The sequence below is a fragment of the Myotis lucifugus genome, unplaced genomic scaffold (genome assembly GCF_000147115.1).
Source record: "Myotis lucifugus unplaced genomic scaffold, Myoluc2.0 scaffold_138, whole genome shotgun sequence".
In the NCBI taxonomy this organism is placed as follows: Eukaryota; Metazoa; Chordata; class Mammalia; order Chiroptera; family Vespertilionidae; genus Myotis; species Myotis lucifugus.
In genome coordinates, this window is record NW_005871186.1 from 1,326,396 (window position 1) to 1,339,627 (window position 13,232).

The following is a 13,232-nucleotide window of genomic DNA, read 5'->3' on the forward strand; positions in this document are numbered from 1 at the left end:
ATATGTCAAATTTGCTGAAGGTATTAACATCACAGATATTTTTATGCTTAAAAATGTCGAATTTCGTGCCAAAAAGAGCATTTATAGGAAGTTTTAATTCATTATTTTGAAAAAAAGTGCTGCTGAAAGTTATCATATACTTTGGGAAGCTTATGGTGAACATGCTCTATCTCAAGACACTTGTGAACGCTGGTTTAAATGCTTTAAAAGTGATGATGACTTCAATGTGAAAGACAAAGAATGTCCAGGTCAACCGAAAAAGTTTGAAGACCAACAATTACAAGCATTATTGGCTGAAGATGCGTGTCAAACTCAAAAATAACTTGCAGAAAGAGTAAACGTTGCTCAGCAAACAATTTCCGATCGTTTACAAGCAATGGGAAAGATTTTAAAGGAAGGAAAATGGGTGCCACATCAACTAAACGAAAGACAAATGGAAAACCGAAAAGTCATCAGTAAAATGTTGCTTCAACAGCAGGAAAGAAAGTCTTTTTTGCATTGAATTGTGACTGGTGATGAAAAGTGGATTTATTTTGAGAATCCCAAACGCACAAAATCATAGGTTGATCCAGGTCAACTATCAACATTGACTGCAAGGCCAAATCGCTTCGATAAGAAGACAATTCTGCCTTTGGTGGGATCAGGAAGGTGTGGTGTATTATGAGCTTCTAAAACCAGGTGAAACCGTTAATACTCATGGCTACCAACAACAAATAATCATATTGAACCACACTTTGATCGTAAAATGATGAGAATGGGCCAGAAGACACAGCTAAGTAATTTTGCTTCATGATAACATACCATTACACACTTCAAAACCAGTTAAAGGCACGCTAAAAGATCTTGTCTGGGAAGTATTAACCCACCCGCCATATTCACCAGACTTTGTTCCTTCAGATTACCACTTGTTCCTATCGATGGCACACGCACTTTCTGAGCAGCACTTCAAAACAAAGGTGGAAAACTGGGTCTCTGAATGGTTTGTCTCAAAACAAGAAAAGTTCTATTGGGACGGTATCCACAAATTACCTGAAAGATGGGGGAAATGTGTAGCTAGCGATGGACATTACTTTGAATAAAGCACTTTTGATGTTTCTCTTGAAATTATCGTGTTTTCTTTGATTACAAAATCCACATTATTAACCGGTACACCTGATATTTAAGGGCCTGTTTCCTTACCATGGTGTTGGTGCTCGGCTGTCCTAGGGTGCTGGTATTACCAAAGGAAAAGCCAGTGTTCGGGGTGGTTGTGGCCTGGGCAAATGGTTTGTTGAAGAGGCTGGTCGTTTGCTGATTCTGTTGGCCAAAGAGACCACCTGGATTTGTCCCAAATCCAGTTGTACCTTTCAGGAAATAGAAATAAAGAAAAGGAAAAATTAATGGAGGGCAAAAAACTCCGAACCTCACATTATCCAGTTACTACAACAGTCTTATTATATAGATTACATCTCTATTGCCCTACTCAAACCGAGTAACTGTTTCATTTTCCAACCTATTTCACCTAACTCCAGATTTCCTTCAGATTTTAATTCTTACAATAATACTGAGTCCAAGAACCCTGGCTGAACTAAGTGATCCTCCTTCTTGAGCCCATAATTTTTTTCTATTTTAGAAGACAGCATGCTACATTCAAAGTCTATGTGTGCATTTTAACCTTGTTAGACGAAGTTTTTCTTCAGAACAGAGGCTTTCTCTTTATATCAATGCTAGAGGCCCAATGCACGAAATTTGTGCATGGGTAGGGTCCCTAGGCCTGGCTGGCGATCAGAGCCAATCTGTGGGGCAACCAGCGGGCCCCCCGCTGGCACCTGCCTTGGATGGCCTGGCGCCATCCACTCATCGACCCTGCCCCCCGCCGCCACCACTGGTTGCCTCCTGCAGAGGGAGGCGACTGGCAGGGTGATTGGGGAGGGGGGGCCCCTGCTGGCACCCACCTTGGATGGCCTGGGGCCTGTGGGCTGGGGAAGCTCCTGTGTCGAGCATCTGCCCCCTGGTGGTCAGTGTGCGTCATAGCGACTGCTCGTTCTGCTGGTCAATTTGCATATTAGGCTTTTATTTTTTTTATTTATTTTTTTAAATATATTTTATTGATTTTTTACAGAGAGGAAGGGAGAGGGATAGAGAGTTAGAAACATCGTTGAGAGAGAAACATCGACCAGCTGCCTCCTGCACACTCCCTACTGGGGATGTGCCCGCAACCAAGGTACATGCCCTTGACAGGAATTGAACCTGGGACCTTTCAGTCCACAGGCCGACGATCTATCCACTGAGCCAAACCGGTTAGGGCTAGGCTTTTATTATATAGGATATTTAGCATAGGGTGTGACATGACAATACTCAAAGAATATGTGGCTAAATGAAATCACAGAATACGAAAACTGAAGAGAATGTTAAATGCCACTTAAAATGTGTTTATTAGTGTATTTTTGGGTGTGTGCATAGATCCCTCTAGGAATCTACGAAAAGTCTAACTTTTGCTATTTGTCCAGAGGCAAACTGGTGGCTTAGGGAGGGAAAGAAAAGATTTTTGGCTATAAATACTTTTTAAAAAGTATTTCATAAACTTTATATCATGTATGTGTATTACCTTTGCAAAAGTAATATATTTATAAAGTAATTTAGTAATCATCCTAGACTTCTTTCACACCTTACATCAAATCAATCTACTAGCAAATCCTATTAGTTCTAGTCAAATTGACATTCTTACCATCTCCACAGCACCATTCTCATTCAAGCCACATCATCTCTCATGTAGATAGAACACTAGCTTTTCTAACTGATTTGTTTCCACCCATGTCCCCTTACAATCCACTCTTAATATAGGAGCTACCAGAATGATCCTTCACTCACAATCATATGATTTCTCTTTCTAAACCAGTGGTTCTCAACCTTCCTAATGCCGCGACCCTTTAATACAGTTCATGTTGTGGTGACCCCCAACCATAAAATTATTTTCGTTGCTACTTCATGACTGTAATTTTGCTACTGTTATGAATCGTAATGTAAATATCTGATATGCAGAATGTATTTTCATTGTTACAAATTGAACATAATTAAAGCATAGTGATTAATCACAAAAACAATATGCAATTATATATGTGTTTTCCGATGGTCTTAGGCGACCCCTGTGAAAGGGTCGTTCGACCCCCAAAGGGGTCGCGACCCACAGGTTGAGAACTGCTGTTCTAAACCCTTTAATGGCTTCCCAACTCAAATAAAAATTCAAATCTTGACACTGGCCCACGAAGTCCTTCAAAATACTGTCCCTATATTCCCCAGTACTTCCCCTTGTCTCTCCTTTGGCAAAAACATAGATTTTTAGATTTAGTTTCCTCTAGCTGGAATGTTCTTCCCCAAAAAATCTGTACAGCTTTATGCCTCACCTTCTTCAGCTAGGTGGCTGCTCAAATGTTACCTCAATAAGCCCTAGCCGATTTGGCTCAGTGGGATATAATGTTGGCCTCAGTTACAGGCTCAGTCCCTGCCCCCGGTCAGGGTGTGTGTGGGAGGCCACCAACAATGTGTCTCTCTTGCATATATGTTTCTCTCTGTCTCTCCCCCTCCCTTCCACTCTCTCTAAAAATCAATGGACCAGCCGGTTTGCTTAGTAGTTGAGCTTCAACCTATGAACCAGCAGGTCATGGTTCAATTCCTGGTCAGGGCACATGCCTGGGTTGTGGGTTTGATCCCCTGTATGAGGCGTGCAGAAGGCAGCTGATCAATGATTCTCTCTCACTGAGTCAGCCTCTCTCTCTCTCTCTCTCTCTCTCTCTCTCTCTCTCTCTCTCTCCCTCTCCCTTCCTCTCTCTGAAATCAATAATATATTAAAAAATAAAATCAATGGAAAAATATACTTGGGTGAGTATTAACAACAAAAAATGTTACTTCATTAGTAAAGCCCTTTTTAACCATCTTCATTTAAAACTGTATGTCTCTCTGGGAAGTGTTGGGGATAAGAGATCAACTGAAGGACTTGTATGCATGCATATAAGCATAACCAATGGACACAAGACACAGGGGGGTGGGGTGAGGACATGTGTGGGGCGGGGGGGAGCGGGGTAGGGGAGGTTGGGGGAAGGTCAATGGGGAAAAAAAGGAGACATATGTACTACTATTTGTAATACTTTAAACAATTAAAAAAAAAGTTAAAAAAGAACACAAAAAAACTGTATGCCTCCTTACCTCCCCCAAAACACCAGGCCCTCCTTATTCCTTCAGCATCCCTGAATTATTTTTCTCCTCAGCACTTATGACGTTATTTTTAGTTATGGTTTACTTTTAGTTGTCTGTCCCTCCTCAATATAGCCCAATATGATGTCAATTGCTTACTAGTTCCAAAGGCTGTTTTGTTCTGACCATATGCAAAGCCTGAATTAGTGGTGGAGGAGCTGAAGAGTCCTGTTGCACTAGACGTGGCCGGAGACGTCCCAAACAAGCCAGTTGTGGTACCTGCTCCCACCTGGTTCTGGGGGCCTTTCCGGTTAGCCTGATAATCCTCTAAACGAAGTTCCTAGAGGGAAAACATATTTCCAATCTTACTATGCAGCCAAAAATTTATTTAGGAGACTAACACCTGAATTTACTATTTAAGTTCTATGGTAACACAAAAAACCATGACTACAAAACAGAAAACTACAAATGACATTAATTTAGTATCATTACAGAAAACATTCTCAATAGTGTATAATGGACACTAAAATATATACCATTTTTTCCATAAAACTACAGACCAAAGAATCAACCCACCTTAATCTTAATTTTCTTTTATAAACAATAACTTTTTTAATAGAAAATTTTATTCAACATACAACATTTTCCAGCAAAAAAAGGCAATATAAAAGAGTTGGCGTACTCTGCTACTACCGAAACAAACATAAAATACTGGAAAAGGATGAAAATAAGTGTGATTTGAGATTCTATTTTACTGCACTCAAAACGAGACATGCAGGTGGCATTAACTCCAAAATAAAAGGTCAGGACTTTTTACAAAATTAACAGCATACTAACCACTAGTGAGCATGCCCTCTTTGCTAAAAGGCTCTCCTTTTTTTTTTTGTTCCACCCGTCCCATTTTAAGGAAATTCTATTTATAATTTTTTCACCTGCATGTATGAACTCTTAAGATCATTAAGTTTGCCGAGAGGCAGCATAGTACACATACCTCAATTATATTTAACAAAAAGACCCCAGAATGTCAGATTGTATTCAATGCATCCCCTTTGCAAATGGGCTGCAGAACAGTAGCTGACAGAAGTGAGATCAGTTTATTAAAAAGATCCAGGTAGCCTGGCCAGTTTGGCTCAGTGGACAGAGCATCGGCCTGCATACTAAAGGGTCCCGGGTTCGATTCCTCCAGGGCCAGGTTGCAGGATCAATCCCCAGTGGGGGGTGTGCAGGAGGCAGCCTATCGATGTTTCTCTCTCATTATTGATATTTTTATCTGATTCTCCCTTTTTCTTTCTCTCTGAAACCAATCAATTAAAAAAAAAAAATTAAAAAGACCCAGGTAGCACCCTGGCTGGATGGCTCAGTTGGAGCATCATCCTGTGTACCAAAACGTTGCGGGTTCCATCCCCCGAGGCAACCAAGTGATTTCTCTCTCTCTCTCTCAAAATCAATTAAAACATATCCTCCAGTGAGGATTTTTAAAAAAAAGAGACCCAGGCAGCTGATGAGAGATCTGAGGATAATACTTTCTTTCAGTACACTGCTTTTTATTATCTATATAATAAAAGCCTAAGCGACCATTACATGGAACTGGTTGCTATTATGCACACTGACCGCCAGGAGGCAGGCGCTCAATGCAGGAGCTGCCCCTGGTGGTCAGTGCACTCCCACAGGGAGAGCTCCACTCAGCCAGAAGCCGAGCTCACAGCTGGTGAGCACAACTGCCACAGTGGGAGCCTCTTCCGACTCCACAGCAGCAGGCTCAGCAGATTGGGATGAGTGCGAGCAGTGCGGCACCCAGCCCCAATTCAGGCTCCTCCCTGGCCGCCTGCTGCCTGGTGCACTGCTATATCCCTCAAGGGGTCCCAGACTGCAAGAGGGCGAAGGCCTCTAGTTGAGTATAATAATCTTGTCTACTCCCACTCTAAATGTAAAAATCAACAGATCGAACGATGAAGGATTCTGGAGAGTTCAGAAAATTTAAGGAAAGAAGGGATAAAATTTAGTAGTTTTGTCTCACAAGTCATGATGTTTCTGCACTCTCCAAAAAAGCAAATGCAGTTGAGATGTAGGAAGAAGCAACAGCTACAATCAGGGATAATAAAAATGTACAAAGAACTACACAGTAACAAGAATAAACAAACCTCATGCAACAACATGGACGATCTCAAAGTCAAAAGAGAAACTTAAGAGCACATTAACGTAAGATTTCATCTTTAAATGCAAAAATAGGCAAAACATGGGTATCCAGGTTAGTGGTTACCTTTAGAAGGGGAGGACTGTGACTGGGGGGTTGGGCACAAAGGGGGCCCTCAGGGGTGCTGGTAATGCTGTGTCTTTAGATCCTGGTTACATGAGTATAGTTTACTCAGTGAAAGCTTACTATGTTGTATATTTACAACTTTGCATAAGTTTATTAAAAACACACACATGGCCAGGCTGGTATTGCTAAGTGGTTATAGAGCGACAGCCCACACACCGAAGGGTTGAGGGTTTGATCCCCGACCCTGGTCTTGGCAGGAGGCAACCAATTGATGTTTCTCTCTCCCCCCCTCCCACCCCCTTCCCCTTCCACTCTCTTTAAAAATCAATGGAAAAAATACCTTCAGGTAAGAATTAACAAAAACAAACAAATGAAAAAACACACATATATCCCAGACACACACTGCCCAGTGTAGTGTGGGCAACATCCAATCAGAATACACTATTAGTAGAATTAGCCCGTACATACAATCTGAATATTGCTCCTGCCTAAAACAACACATATCTATAAATAGCACGTTAATTTAAAAAATAATTTGTTAGTTTTTTACATAAACCTAATGTAAATCGCTTGAGCCTAAAAATAATAAAAAAAATTTTCAAAAGCTGTTCTCCAATAGAATCAAAAGGTTAGGTTGATATTCTGTATGGCATTTTACTGACCTCTAGTGACTTGCTTTCATATTCTTTCATAGCAGTGATACACTGGTGCTTGGTACTGATGTTAGTACTAACTCCAGCTTTAACCATAGTATCCGTACCAGTTAGAGGCTGCAACGGAAGATAAAAGCAAATTTGAAAGTCTAAAACAAATGTATAAATCCAGGCTTGATATCCCTACTCTCACAGACACAATTCTGCAACCACTGAACCCTATTAACTAGTCCATTAGGTCTTTTACTAATGAGATGGTTCCAAGGATGCTTGACTAAATACACTGCATGTCTGTTCTCTCCCTACATCAATCTCAATAATAGTTATCACAAACCCAGAAACTAATCCCATAACCAAACCATCTAATTATCTACTAAAAGATATTTAATATTTAAAACTTTATCCAGTTTATCCAATATACCCATTTAAACCTCTATTTCTGAAATGGACCTCTTTTCTATTATTGCATTTAACAAATATGGAAGCCTGATTCCCCCCACCCGCCTATGATCATATGAGGAAAAAGAAACGAAAGATTCTTACTTATGTCTGTACTTTTCTCAATTATTGTACTTTCTAAGAGACAACACATAGTATTTTTCTTTATCATTTGTATTTACTTTTATTTTAAATTAAGAATTCTAAATTTAGTACTGTTATGAATTTACCACCTTGCCTGAGAAATTCTTTACTTTCTGAACTTTTGACAAGCCCTATTTTTGCCAGATTGCCATTAGGCTAACTGCCTCAAGCCTATCCTAAGTATCTTCCAACCAATCACATCAAGTGGTATTCCATATATTTTTGTAAACAAAAGCTTCCACTCTAATCCTCTATCCAACTCCTCTCAAAAAAGCCAAAGAAAACAAAACTCTATTGCCCCATTTTGCCATTTCACCAACAAAAAAGCTTTATTTTTAACTAACATACAATACTGATGAGTGATTCCATGTATCTCTTTGAAGAGGTCTTATTTTCCTACAGTTTGCCCCACATTCCTTATTTCTATAAAGAATGTTTGACCATTCAGAGGCCAAATTATGAACACAGTAAATACTAGTACAAATTCAACCTTATATTACCTGTTATAATCAACCTTGTGAATACAAATTTGACTGGGGTGAATATAATTCAAATATACATTATAATCTAGATTTATATTTCAAGACCTTGCCTTTCTACTATACAACTAATTACAGATTTTGTTCTCAGCACATCTTTTGGGAAGAATGAGACTAAGCTTTGCATAATTCGAAAGAGAAAAAATTTTAGGATTCATCCTACAAATATACAAATGGGAGAGAAGTTCCACAAAAGTTGGAAGAAAATACTTACATTAAATTTAATAGTAGTCCCAGTGGGAGCAGCTGTAAAACTACTGGGCCCAAAAAGGGAGCCAGATGTGCTTCCAAAAGGATTGGAGGTGGTATTTGTAGTTCCAAAAAGTCCCCCGCTGCTAGTACTTGTTCCAAAATCTATAAATTAGATAGAAAAAATTAGATGGTAACAGTAAAGAATGTAAGAACCTGTAAGGTATCTTAAAATTGAACTGTGGCACTAGAACAGCAGTACTTTCACAACCTCAAATTTTCTCTTTCAAATTTCGTTTTCACTAGCAGGTATTTCATACACATATACACACACACACACACCTCTAAGCTCACAACTCTGAAGTGACACAAAATCTGAATCCTAGCCCTAACCAGTTTGGCTCAGTGGACAGAGTGTCAGCCTTCGGACTCAAGGGTCCCAGGTTCGATTCCGGTCAAGGGCATGTACCTTGCTTGCAGACACATACCCAGTGGGGAGTGTGCAGGAGGCAGCTGATTGATGTTTCTCTCTCATTGATGTTTCTAACTCTCTATCCCTCTCCCTTCCTCTGTAAAAAATCAATAAAATATATATTTTTTAAAATAAAGTCACTGCACCACAAAACATTTTTTTAAAAAAAATCTGAATCCTATATTCAACTAAGTTTCCACGAAGTCCTACTTGGGTATCATTGAAATACAAGTTAAAAGAAACAGTATTTTTTTTTCATTATAAATTTTATCTCATTTCTCCTTTCTTGGCAAGACTAATACTAAATGAGCTTGTATTTCTTTTTTTTTTTAAAAAAAGTATTTTACTGAATTTTTACAGAGAGGAAGGGAGAGGGATAGAGAGTTAGAAACATCGTTCAGCTGCCTCCTGCACACGCCCTACTGGGGATGTGCCCGAAACCAAGGTACATGCCCTTGACCAGAATCGAACCTGGGACCCCTTGCATCCGCAGGCCTACGCTCTATCCACTGAGCCAAACCGGTTAGGGCTAATGAGCTTGTATTTCTGAAAGCATCTTATCACAACGGACTTCAACAAGGGCCATAGTATATTTTATTTACATATTACTAAAAACACCCACACATAACCAGAAAGTTTAAAACATACAAATGGTCCTATTATGACAACTAAACAGGTTAATGTAAAATTTCACCCAGAAAAAATAATATAAAAAATTGGTAGGCATGCTGATCATTTTATAGAAAGTAGATCCTCTCATCACCTTACTTTTCCAAAAGCTCATTTTAAAAAATTGGGAAAAAATAATAAAAATTAAGTGAATTTAACTGTTCTCTAAGGGGTATTTTGCAAAATATGAGAAATACTACTTCTAAAGAAGTTATCTATATAGAGCCAGAAATGTCAGCAAGTAATGGAAAGTTATCTGCCAATACTATTTAATATTAGGCGATACCCTAATTACTATGTTAAAAAGAAAGTGCTTTCTCAATGGCAAAATATTTTCTAAAAACATATTCTAATCTATAAAGTAAATAGGTAAATCTCTTTTGAATTAGTACATTAGATTGCATTTTACATTGTCTTGGTTAAATATTTCAACATCCCCCAAAAGCTTTCCCTTTGTAAAATACTGATAGTTTGGTAACTTAGTCGTTCTGCCATTTGCTGGGAATGGCAGCAACTCACAGGCCACATCTGTTCAACTAAAGTGCTGTGTGGAGAAACATCCCCAGATCACATTTAGATTAAAACAGAAAGAAGCCATCAATTAAAAATATCTGTCATGGGCAAGAAATGGAGGAAACTAACCATGCCATGGCCAGTATTTGTCACTGCTGCTCTAGTCTCTCTCCATACCAAATGTGAAACGGAGATAAAAAGGTGCCCACGCCACACAATACTGTTGACTACACACATTCCTCCTCATAATTTTCCTGTCTTAACACTTACGACACCACTCTAACCTGGCTTTTCATCCCATCTCTGATCATTCTATTATCAGGTGCCTCTACCTTTGCATATCCCTTAAATACTAATGCTTTTCTGATTTCCATTCTTGAAGAGATGTACATCCCCCCTCCCCTCCTTTTCTAGTCTATTAAACTTTCAATATATTTTGAAGTTTTCTTCTCCCTCTGTTTCTGCCATCTGGTGGGGGGAAAAGAAGATGTTGAGCACAGAGAAAAGAAGAAAAAAACACATTCAATAGGAAATCTGATTGTTAAATGTAGATGTCCAATGATGTCCTACTTACTCCCAAAGCCAGTTGGCTTATTTTGTGCAAAGGCATTGTTTTGGGATGAGAAAAGACTGGTCCCTGTGCTTGCAGCTCCAAACAAGCTATTTGATGTTCCTGTTGATGTGCCAAACCCAAAACCGGTGCTTGTGGAGGTAGCTGGCTGGCTAAATGAACTGGAACCAAATAATCCTCCTGGGAGATGGAAGGGGGTAAAAAACAGTTATACAGACATATTAGAGCCACTTTGTGAAGTTCTATATCAGCTATAAATAAGTCAACTCTATTCCACATAAAGCCCCTACCTGGTTTGGTCTGTGAATTTCCAAATAGGCCTCCAGTATTGTTACTAGAACCAAATGCAGATGTTCCAAATGCCCCTCCACTAGTGCCAAAGCCAGTATCTGAAAAAACCAAATCCATGGTTAAAATAAGATCTAAATCAGGTGATAATATAAAAAAGAATATTGATATTTCTTAATATTGTACATCTGGATAGGACCATTGATCTAATCTTTTTTTAAAATTTATTACTGACAGTATTATAGATATCCTCCCATTTTCCCCCCTCCAACTACCCCTCCCCCACCCCAGGCCTTAGCCACAATATTGTATGTCTATGGGCTATGCATATAGCATATCCAGTAACTGCCACGATATATATATATATTTTTATTTTATTTTTTTACAGAGAGGAGAGGAGAGGGATAGAGAGTTAGAAACATCGATGAGAGAGAAACATCGATCAGCTGCCTCCTGCACACTCCCCACTGGAGATGTGCCTGCAACCAAGGTACATGCCCTTGACCGGAATGGAACCTGGGAACCTTCAGTCTGCAGGCCGACGCTCTATCCACTAAGCCAAACCGGTTCAGGGTGCCACGATATTTTGAATTTAATTAAAAAAGGTCTGCCGCTTGCATCTATAGACGCTTATGGCAGTTAACTGGTTAAATGTTCTTTAGTTAATCTCTTCCTGTCCCCCTTGTCTAAACAATTTTTTCAAAATTCCATCAGACTACTAATTATAAAGCTAAAATTAAGCCACAGGCATTTTTTTCCCCATTGTCCCCAGGTAAAGTAAGAAAACAAAGTGAAAAGGTGTGACTTCAACAAGTAGGTTAAAAAAAGGGGGGGGGGGAGTGCCAAGGTAACTAGTTACTGAGTTATATACAAAAGTAAAATCATCAAAATTAAAGTATTAATATTCTCTTCACACATCATATACTCCATAGTCAATGGGATGAACAGTCCTTAATTTTCTAAAGAACATCAGAATGATCTGGGAAGTGTTTTCAAAATACATATGTTTAGATTCCAACCTCCAAGATCCTAATTCATAGTTCTATAATGAGAAATATGTACTTTGAGGGGAAAAAGGTGACTCTTAGGAACATTCTTAATTTAAAAATCAAGGACCTAGATATAGAGTGCTCTACGAGGTCAGGACACCTGAAAATGTTTCTCTATCATTTTTATTAAGCATGATTGAGGTTTGTAGTTATGCTTTTTAAAAATCCTCAAAAAATTAAGAATAGAACTACTATATGAACCAGCAATTCTTCCTCTGGGAAGTTATTTGAAGAGTATGAAAACACTAATTTGAAAAGATATATGCACTCCTATGTTCATTGCAGTATTATTTACAATAGCCAAGATATGGAAATAACCTAAGTGTCAATGGATGGATGAATGAATAAAGATGTGAGATATACATTTAAAAAAATGAAATATTGCCATTTAAGACATTATAAATGGAGATTGAGGGTATTAAACTAAGTGAAATTAGACCAAAAAAAGGACAAAAATTGTATGGTTTCATTCATGTATAATATAAAACAAAAACAACAAATGAATAAACAAGATAAAACAAAACCACTCAGATACAGACAAAGATTGGTGGTTAGCAGAGGGGATGGAGGTTTGAGGGGAAGACTAAATAAGTTAAGGAGGTCAAATGTATGGCAACAGAAACTAGACTTTTGGTAGTGAGCATGCTACAGTGTAGAGATCATACCTCAAACTTATGTTATTAACCAATATTTCCTCAAAAAAAACCAACAGCCCAGCCTGCATGGCTCAGTGGTTGAGCGTTGACCTATGAACCAGGAGATCAAGGTTCAATTCCTGGTCAAGGGCACATGCCCAGGTTGCGGGCTCATTCCCTAGTGTGGGGTGTGCAGGAGGCAGCCGATCAATGATTTTCTCTCATCATGGATGTTTCTATCTCTCCCTCTCCTTTCCTCTCTGAAATCAATAAAAACATTAAAAACAAACAAAACAAAAAACACTCAAACCAACACACAAAAAATTATTTTAACAAAACGTTTTTAAATGAGTGAATAAGCGTTGCTATAGGAAACTAGTGTCAGGTACAATACTGGGTGGGGGGGGAGGGGAGTGGATCTCAGGAAGGCTGGTGGGAATTAAGGAATTAGACATTTTAACAATTCTGTTTCTGAACATCACATCTTTTTCATATAGTAAATCTCAGAGCAGTTATTCAATAATTGCAGTAGGCTTCAATATTTAACAAGTTATTTCCTGCTCTGAAAATTAGAAACAAACTAACTTTTTGCTAAAAGGACCAATAAAGCCCTGGCCGGTTTGGCTCAGTGGATAGAGCATA

General features: G+C 38.8%; 1 protein-coding gene across 13 annotated transcripts in view; it reads right to left on the minus strand.

Annotated features, from left to right (window-relative positions):
* NUP98 (nucleoporin 98) overlaps window positions 1–13,232 on the minus strand; it is a 108,500-nt gene that overhangs the window by 76,557 nt on the left and 18,711 nt on the right. For 12 of the 13 annotated variants that reach the window (XM_023758792.1, XM_006094508.3, XM_023758786.1 and 9 more), the window contains 6 exons: window positions 10,909–11,007; window positions 10,622–10,798; window positions 8,419–8,558; window positions 7,093–7,200; window positions 4,330–4,510; window positions 1,180–1,343 (listed from right to left, as the gene is read on the minus strand). In XM_023758792.1, the coding sequence (XP_023614560.1) occupies window positions 1,180–1,343; window positions 4,330–4,510; window positions 7,093–7,200; window positions 8,419–8,558; window positions 10,622–10,798; window positions 10,909–11,007 (869 nt within the window). The remainder of the gene's footprint in view (window positions 1–1,179; window positions 1,344–4,329; window positions 4,511–7,092; window positions 7,201–8,418; window positions 8,559–10,621; window positions 10,799–10,908; window positions 11,008–13,232) is intronic. The other variant, XM_023758787.1, reaches the window with a different exon arrangement.